This window comes from Anguilla rostrata, chromosome 14, assembly GCF_018555375.3.
Source record: "Anguilla rostrata isolate EN2019 chromosome 14, ASM1855537v3, whole genome shotgun sequence".
NCBI classification, from domain to species: Eukaryota; Metazoa; Chordata; class Actinopteri; order Anguilliformes; family Anguillidae; genus Anguilla; species Anguilla rostrata.
Genome location: NC_057946.1, coordinates 40,114,692 through 40,124,691, shown reverse-complemented (window position 1 = coordinate 40,124,691; position 10,000 = coordinate 40,114,692). Strand labels below are relative to the sequence as shown.

The window sequence follows — 10,000 nt, the reverse complement described above, 5'->3', positions numbered from 1 at the left end:
CCCCCCAGCACTGCGTCCGCGCGTGACATCACAGCACATACGGATCATGGTGGTGCCCCCCGCCAGGGCGGCGCGGGTGCCCTGGTAGAAGTCGTCCGCCGCGGTCATCCCCCGGTCGGGCATCTGGAAGCGCGTGTGCACGTCAATGCCCCCGGGGATCAGCATGCGCCCGTGGGCCTCGATGGTCTTCACCCCGCCCGGGACGATCAAATTCTCCCCGATTTGTCTGAGAGAGGGAGAGAGAGAGAGCAAGAGAGAGAGAGAGAGAGAGAGAGAGAGCAAGAGAGAGAGAGAGAGGGGAGAAGAGAGGAGAAGAGAGAGGAAGAGAAGAGAGAGGAGGAGAGAGGGGGGAGAGGGAGAGAGAGGAGAGGAGAGAGAGAGAGAGGGGGGAGGGGAGAGAGAGAGAGGGAGGAGAGAGAGAGAGAGAGAGAGAGAGAGGGGAGAGAAGAGAGAGCAGAGAGAGAGGAGAGAGAGAGAGAGAGAGTGAGAGAGAGAGAGAGAGAGGGGGAGAGATGTTTTTTATTAAACAGTTAACATGCACAGTGGATTGGAGGTTGTGATTCTGCAATGTCGTCACACAGGATGATGTTTGACAGGATCTACTGGGTTACAGTCAGGTGGAGTTACAGTCATGTGTGATCAGACTGCATTACAGTCAAACAGTCAGGTGGAGTTACAGTCATGTGTGATCAGACTGCATTACAGTCAAACAGTCAGGTGGAGTTACAGTCATGTGTGATCAGACTGCATTACAGTCAAACAGTCAGGTGGAGTTACAGTCATGTGTGATCAGACTGCATTACAGTCAAACAGTCAGGTGGAGTTACAGTCATGTGTGATCAGACTGCATTACAGTCAAACAGTCAGGTGGAGTTACAGTCATGTGTGATCAGACTGCATTACAGTCAAACAGTCAGGCGGAGTTACAGTCACGTGTGATCAGACTGCATTACAGTCAAACAGTCAGGTGGAGTTACAGTCATGTGTGATCAGACTGCATTACAGTCAAACAGTCAGGTGGAGTTACAGTCATGTGTGATCAGACTGCATTACAGTCAAACAGTCAGGTGGAGTTACAGTCATGTGTGATCAGACTGCATTACAGTCAAACAGTCAGGTGGAGTTACAGTCATGTGTGATCAGACTGCATTACAGTCAAACAGTCAGGTGGAGTTACAGTCATGTGTGATCAACTGCATTACAGTCAACAGTCAGGTGGAGTTACAGCTGTGTGATAGACGCATACAGCACCAGTCAGGTGATTACAGTCATGTGTGATCAGATGCATTACAGTCAACAGTCAGGTGGAGTTACAGTCAGTGTGACAGACTGCATTACAGTCAAACAGTCAGGGGAGTTACAGTCATGTGTGAATAGATGCATTAAGTCAAAACAGTCAGGTGGAGTTACAGTCATGTGTGAGAGACGCAACAGTCAAAAAGTCAGGTGGAGTACAGGATGTGGATCAGACTGATTACAGTCAAACATCAGTGGATTACAGTATGTGTGATCACTGCATTCAGTCAAACAGTCAGGTGGAGTTCAGTCATGTGATCAGACTGCATTACAGTCAACAGTCAGGTGGAGTTACAGTCATGTGTGATCAGACTGCATTACAGTCAAACAGTCAGGTGGAGTTACAGTCATGTGTGATCAGACTGCATTACAGTCAAACAGTCAGGCGGAGTTACAGTCATGTGTGATCAGACTGCATTACAGTCAAACAGTCAGGTGGAGTTACAGTCATGTGTGATCAGACTGCATTGCAGTCAAACAGTCAGGTGGAGTTACAGTCATGTGTGATCAGACTGCATTACAGTCAAACAGTCAGGCGGAGTTACAGTCATGTGTGATCAGACTGCATTACAGTCAAACAGTCAGGCGGAGTTACAGTCATGTGTGATCAGACTGCATTACAGTCAAACAGTCAGGGGAGTTACAGTCATGTGTGATCAGACTGCATTACAGTCAAACAGTCAGGCGGAGTTACAGTCATGTGTGATCAGACTGCATTACAGTCAAACAGTCAGGCGGAGTTACAGTCATGTGTGATCAGACTGCATTACAGTCAAACAGTCAGGTGGAGTTACAGTCATGTGTGATCAGACTGCATTACAGTCAAACAGTCAGGTGGAGTTACAGTCATGTGTGATCAGACTGCATTACAGTCAAACAGTCAGGTGGAGTTACAGTCATGTGTGATCAGACTGCATTACAGTCAAACAGTCAGGTGGAGTTACAGTCATGTGTGATCAGACTGCATTACAGTCAAACAGTCAGGTGGAGTTACAGTCATGTGTGATCAGACTGCATTACAGTCAAACAGTCAGGTGGAGTTACAGTCATGTGTGATCAGACTGCATTACAGTCAAACAGTCAGGTGGAGTTACAGTCATGTGTGATCAGACTGCATTACAGTCAAACAGTCAGGTGGAGTTACAGTCATGTGTGATCAGACTGCATTACAGTCAAACAGTCAGGTGGAGTTACAGTCATGTGTGATCAGACTGCATTACAGTCAAACAGTCAGGTGGAGTTACAGTCATGTGTGATCAGACTGCATTACAGTCAAACAGTCAGGTGGAGTTACAGTCATGTGTGATCAGACTGCATTACAGTCAAACAGTCAGGTGGAGTTACAGTCATGTGTGATCAGACTGCATTACAGTCAAACAGTCAGGTGGAGTTACAGTCATGTGTGATCAGACTGCATTACAGTCAAACAGTCAGGCGGAGTTACAGTCATGTGTGATCAGACTGCATTACAGTCAAACAGTCAGGTGGAGTTACAGTCATGTGTGATCAGACTGCATTACAGTCAACAGTCAGGTGGAGTTACAGTCATATGGTCAGGCTGAGTCATTGGGCCATGTCACTATGGTGTCATACTGTCGGACTTACTTGATAAGGCCATCCTCCATGTAGATGTCAGCACAGAAGGACTGGTCATCGTTCACAATCTTCCCGCCTTTGATCAAGAGACGATCACTCTGGAGGAAGAGAGACAATTACCAGTCAGTCCACGGTCACTCCACTGCCCACAGCACCTCGTCAGCCCACAGGTGCTCCAAAATCCACGCCCCCACTGCAGGGCCAATCACGTTCCCTCAATAAGAAATTGCCTCATGGGAAAAAAAATGTCTTCCGTACACAAGAACAGCGTAGAACAGATTACAAACAAATTATTTGTGCTTTGTAAAGAAAGTTGAAAGAAATACATTATGAGTGGCTTTTAAGATGAAAGCTGTGGCCCCAGCAATTCAATAACAATAACAAACCATAACAAACAATAACAAAAACAAAACGTAACAAACCATAACATAACCAACCGTCACAAATAGCAGAGTACCATAATGCTAAGAGAGCTGGGCTTGTAACTGAAAAGGTTTGTTCCCCTCCTGGAATGCGGTTGTAGTACTCAAGTAAGGTACTTAACTGGAGTAAAGTCGAGTAAGGTACTTAACTGGAGTAAAGTCGAGTAAGGTACTTAACCGGAGTGAAGTTTGAGTAAGGTCATTAACTGGAGTAAAGTTGAGTAAGGTACTTAACTGGAGTAAAGCTGAGTAAGGTACTTAACTGGAGTAAAGTCGTGTAAGGTACTTAACTGGAGTAAAATTGAGTAAGGTACTTAACTGTAGTAAAGTTGAGTAAGGTACTTGAATGTCTTCAGTAAATACCCAGCGGTATAAATGGTGAGTGTGTAGAATGTAATCTGTGCAAGTTGCTCTGGATGAGAGCATCTGATAAAAGCTGAAATCAGCACCATTTTAAAAGGGCCAAGGCAGAGAAAGGCTTTTAGCGAAAGCATAAAATCTTGCTTTTATGGTTTTATTTAATTAGTTGAGATAAATTTACTGTTATGAAATTAATGATGGGAGGGCAGACAAGTCATTCCCTCTTTTGGCAGAGAGAAAGAGAGAGAGGGAGAGAGGGATGAAGAAAAAGGGAGAGAAAGAGAGGAGGAGACAGGGGAGTAAGTCCCAGGTGAATAAGAGAACAAATACTTCACATTTTATACAGTTTATACAATCTCATTTAATGTCATTTTTCCATGAGGACAGACATCGGGGTCAGACGTTATGTTACTTTGGCATGCTGATGAGAAACAGGAATTTGGCAGCGTTTTGAGACAGATTTTTATCATTCAAAGGTTCAGATCAGATCACAAAGATCGATCTCAACATCTGCTCCACTGTCTCCTGTATACATTTTTGGAGCTGAACTACATGACAAAATAAAATAACTTGGGCATTGCGTAATGTCTGGTGATTTTAATTGTTCAGAATTATTTGAATTTTTCAAACTTTCTGTAGTGCTGTGCATTAAAACACACAAATACAAGCCAATCTATTAGAAAAGGCAACATTCCCATTTTCAGGGAACCAGAGATATACTGAAAAGCTACAGGAGATAGAAGTTCCTACATTAAGGCAGTATCACATGTGTACTTGGACAGCAGCAGGTAATATTAATTCCTATCAAGCAATTTACACAACATGAAAGCAGCAGTTAAAACTCAGACTGAAAATGTGCACAACTTGTAGGCAGTCGACATGCATTGTTTCTACTCAGCACACTACTATTCACACTGCTGTTGACATTATGACTGCTCACTATTGCATAGGGTCATTCATACACAAAATTATCTTTGTAAAATCATCACAGGAGGGACTCAGATATAGATGTTATGATCAATAATTAGGGTTCATGACTCTTTTGCCCCCTGGGGTTGAAAGAGGGATCTGTCCCCCCCATCCCGCTCGTATCGTACCCAAACCAGGAACTGGGGATGCGGTTCACAAGGCCAACGGCCTCTTCAGACAAAGGCTGCTCTGTTCCTGACATCACTCTCTGAGAGTGTGCCAGAACCAAACTACAGCTCTTATGTAAGGGAGAGGGTCCCCCCCCCCGCCCCCCACACATACACCCCGCTCCCTGTCCCCTAGCAACCCCCTGCCTCTCACCCTCCCCTGACTGCATGCTGCAACCGGCAAACAAGGGAAAAACCATCTTAGCAACATCCACCATCGCCCAAATCACGTTAGTCACTCTGTTACACAGAGCGCTCTGCATTCCTGCAGCTTTTAAATCACCCAGCATCACCCACATTCACCCCCAGCATCACCCCCATCATCTCACCCCCAGCATCACCCCCCACCAACTCACCCCCAGCATCACCCCCACCAACTCAACCCCAGCATCCCCACCAACTCACCCCCAGCATCACCCCCAAATCAAACCCAGCATCCCCCCACCATCTCACCCCCAGCATCACCCCCACCAACTCACCCCAGCATCACCCCAACTCAACCAGCATCCCCACCACTCACCCCAGCATCACCCCCACCAACTCAACCCCAGCATCACCCCCACCAACTCACCCCAGCATCCCCCCACCAACTCACCCCCAGCATCACCCCACCACTCACCCCCAGCATCACCCACCAATCAACCCCAGCATCCCCCACCATCTCACCCCAGCATCACCCCACCAACTCACCCACAGCATCACCCCACCAACTCACCCCAGCATCCCCCCACCATCTCACCCCCAGCATCACCCCCACCATCTCACCCCCAGCATCACCCCCACCAACTCACCCCAGCATCACCCACCAACTCAACCCAGCATCCCCACCAAATCAACCAGCATCACCCCCACAACTCACCCCAGCATCACCCCCACTAACTCACCCCAGCATCACCCCCACCAAATCACTCCCAGCATCACCCCCACCATCTCATCCCCAGCGTCCCCTCCACCAACTCACCCCCAGCATCCCCCCATCACTCATCCTCAGAATCACCCCACCAACTCATCCGAGTCCCCTCCCCACCAACTCACCCCCACCGTCCCCTCCCCACCAACTCACCCCTAGAGTCCCCCTCCCCACCAACTCACCCCCAGCGTCACCCCTCCCCCACCAACTCACCCCTAGAGTCCCCTCCCCCACCAACTCACCCCCAGCGTCACCCCCACCAACTGACCCCCAGCATCACCCCCGCCAACTCACCCAGCACGCCCCCACCAACTCACCCCAGAGTCCCCCTCCCACCAACTCACTCCCAGCGTCCCCTCCACCAACTCACTCCCAGCGTCCCTTCCCACCAACTAATTTTCAGATTTTTGGGATCGCTCCACCAGCAAGAGGAATTTCAGCCTTTCAGAGCCATGTTTTGGTGGGGGGCCTGCAGTGCCACGCCCACACCCCTCCCTGGCTGGAAGCGCTGATGTCACACAACGCCAGGGTGTCACAGTAAGGCTGTGCTTTAGTCCTTTCTTAAGGGGCTGCCTACAGTGCTCAATGTGTGGACTGCAGATTGCGTGTAGTGTGTCAACAGGGCCCAATATGTATTGTCTGTGGGGATGAGGGTCTTACCGGATGATTTTAGACAAAAATGTCACCGTCCCCCCCCCCCTCCCTCAGAGCTGTTAGTTCTGAGGGGTCGGACAGGTTCCTCTGAGCCAGTGCAGATGCACCGGAGATTAATTGCCCTTCACTTCCTTTTATATGACCAGTTTGGGTTTGAAAATAAAAACATCTGCAACATCCAAAGTAAAACAAAAATGACTCTGAAAACAATCCCTTATTTTACAAGTCTTTATCAGATTTGATGTCAAAAGTATTGGTCGCAAAACAGTGAAGCTAATTATCCATAAAGGAACAGATTATGAATTTAGTTCGCTTTTGATGCTAAATCCGTATTTAAAGTTAAATTCCCACAAAATGGAGTTACTTTGGAGACTGAATTGTGAATTGGATCATTCGGAGATGCATTCGTTTCAAACCCTCGTTCTCTCTGTGCAGAGAATAGCTTAATGTCGGTCCGTAATGACAAACAGTGACAGATGGAGAAATTGATTTTATTGACAACATTTTTTTGACCAATTAGGAGAACATGTGCAGGGCTTAGAGCAGGGGTGGGTGCGGTTAATCAACGTTTCCATGGAAACTCCCACTGAGCCACAGCCTATTTCCCCTGGCACAGTTCTGAGGAGTGCCCCCCCTCCCCCCCAGAGCATCTCCTCCTCCCCACAGTGAGAGCAGACAATGTGGGAGGTGGGGGTGACTGTTCCCCCTTCTGCCCTCGTGCTGCCAAACAGCACAACCAGGCCGGCACACTCAAAACCAGAACAAATGGCGGTAACAAGCAAAGAGCGGGTTCCTACTTTCGATCATTTGCTCAGCTTTATTTATTAATTCATAAACCACGGTTATGACGGCCTATATTTAATATGTAATGCTGAAACGGACAGTGTTAACCTGGAACAGGAGACAGCATCAGGCTAAGGCTTGCTGAAACCATCCCACAGGAGGCGTGGCTGGGGGGGCAGGGAACCTGCGGGGATCCGGTGAGACTAGTGCCTGACGAGACCACAGAGAGCCCTCCTCCTCCCCCGAGCAGCCTGCGTTACCCCGGCAACAGCTTCTACAGCCGACTGCAGGGAGGCCAAAAGGAGCCCTCCCCTGGAGAGATAACGCTTCCACGGTCAGATCAGGGGCGAAGACGGCTTCTACTGGAGCCTGGATAACAGCACCATGGAACAGGAGCAAGAACACAGGCAGCTATGAGAGACATGGCACCAGTAGCACCAGCTGTAACACAGACACAGACAGGCACAGACACACAGACACACACACGCACACACAGACAGGCAGAGACACACAGACAGAGACACAGACACACACAGACAGGCAGAGACACACAGACACAGAAACAGACAGCGACACAGACACACACAGACAGAAAAAGAGACACAGACAGAGACAAAGACACAGACAGACAGAGACAGAGACACAGACAAAGACACAGACAGAGACACAGACACACATAGACACACACAAAGACAGAGACAGAGACAGAGACACACACAAAGACAGAGACAGAGACAGAGACACACACAGACAGAGACAGAGACAGAGACACAGCAGTGAAGACGATGCAGACAGTGTGATGTCGATGTTGCACCAGCATGTTGCATGTTTTCCTAACAGTGATAATGGACAAATCGGCACACAATGACAGCAGAGGCGTCTGCTGACGGTTGAGGCTATAATAACAACAACAGGGGAGCACATGCATGAAGCATCTGTCACAGCTCCCAGAGCACTTCACAGCGATGCTCAGCGATGCTCAGCTCAGCCAGCACGTGCCAGCTGGGTTAAGTACAGCTTCCTGCACCAGAACCCCAGCCCACATTGGGCCAGGAGGAAAGGGAGGGGTCTGTTTACCCAGCTGCCCTTGCAGAGGACCATCAGAACCCCAGCCCACATTGGGCCAGGAGGAAGGGGAGGGGTCTATTTACCCAGCTGCCCTTGCAGAGGAAGTGGTCAAAGTCAGAAACCCTGATGGTGACTTTGCCCGGGCATTAGAGAACCACCTAATGCAGAGGTAGGCAACGAGGGCTGTGTCCGCTTCTGGTTTCCATGCCAACATCTGGCCTTAATTACTTAATTAGCCCCAACACCGTGTGACATTTCAGCTGCATTTCTTGATAAGTGTATGAATGACAGCCGAAGACTGTTTTTGTGTCCCTATATAAAACCTTTATCTGCAATCTACTCTATAGCCGCGTTTCCACCAAAATTACCCGGAACTTTCAGTCCCAGGAACTACTTTACCAGGAACTAAAAGGTTCCTTCAGCCAATGGTTGTCTGCGTTTCCACCGGGGTCTAAAGTACCGCGAAGATTAGGCAAATTAGCCCACTGACGTATGAAAAAGCGACGTTGTGGTCGGTCCATCTGTCATATGATTTCTTCTGTAACCCCATACTACCACCAAAGTAGCCTACATTATTTTCTAATAACCGGGACAGCCCGGAGGGGTTTATTCCACTTATATACAACGGGTTACCAACAATGACTATATATGGTTACTTTTGTATTTATTGATTTTCATATATCCTCTCAAACACATTCATTATGTTTTTATGCGAACATTCGCTTTCATGTCTTGACATCCGAAGCGACAGAATGCATTCACATTTATATGTATAACTGGCAACAACAGCAGAAAACATGCATACGTTGTGAACAATTTGCTGTTTGATTATTTTCTCGTCGTCAATTCCATATAGGCTAATCGCAAAATGACAAGAATAGAACGAAAACTCGGATTTGCGTGAAAATGTAAATTAGTAGTGGTACAGCCACCGTTTGCTTTCCTTCGAAGTTACTGCTAGCCGAGCAGCGAAGTGTGCTCTCCAGATGCGAACCATGCACCATAAATTAGTCCATAGTCTTCCTGGTCTTTTCGTGGAATTGAAAAATGGCAGTAAAATTGAGTAAAATTACGGCAGTCTGAAAAAGCTAAAGCGACGATTACTAGAATTAACCTGCTATTTTACCCTGACAAAAAGTGCGGAAGGTGATTTCCAGTTTGCTTGTACTGTATCACCAATGTTAATTACGCAGAACTACCGCATACCTCACATAACTGTATCAAACGTTTTGAGTCAATTACAACGGGCTAACAAAGAAAATCCGGAAGAAAATATTCAGCAACCGAATTAATCCGTTTGAATGTTTTAGTACGTAATATGCTGTCCCAGCACGAATGCTTAGCATTTTATAAAACGAATACTAAAGCAAGAAAAGAGCAGAAGAGCACACGTTATAATTCCAAGACGTTGGCAGGCTATAACCAAAAGTAGGCTACTGCGCCGCATAACATACAAGTTTGATTTAAAGTTATTATGAAAATAAATTGGTTTGCGCCTGCATATTTTTAAACATGGCGCCTGAAAACAAAAAACACAAAAAAATGCTTTGAGTACTCGACCAATCAGAAATGTTCAGCGCTGCAAGCTCCACCCAAAAGGTTCCTGTACTTTCGGAAAGTACTACCCCCCGAGCAGGAACCTTTTGGGGGGTAAAATAAAGCCCCAGGAACTAAATTTAGACCCTAGTTCCTGCGGTGGAAACACACTGAGTTCCTCAAAAGGTTCCTAGTTCCGGGGTATAGTTCCTGCGGTGGAAACGCGGCTTATGAGTGAG

The 10,000-nt window shown here is 47.5% G+C and overlaps 1 protein-coding gene across 1 annotated transcript in view; it reads right to left on the bottom strand.

Moving 5' to 3' along the window:
- Positions 1 to 10,000, bottom strand: part of LOC135239961 (dihydropyrimidinase-related protein 2-like) — a 37,892-nt gene that overhangs the window by 21,374 nt on the left and 6,518 nt on the right. The window contains exons 2-3 of the mRNA XM_064308983.1: positions 2,902 to 2,990; positions 42 to 226 (exon numbers count right to left, since the gene is read on the bottom strand). Coding sequence (XP_064165053.1) covers positions 42 to 226; positions 2,902 to 2,990 — 274 coding nt within the window. The remainder of the gene's footprint in view (positions 1 to 41; positions 227 to 2,901; positions 2,991 to 10,000) is intronic.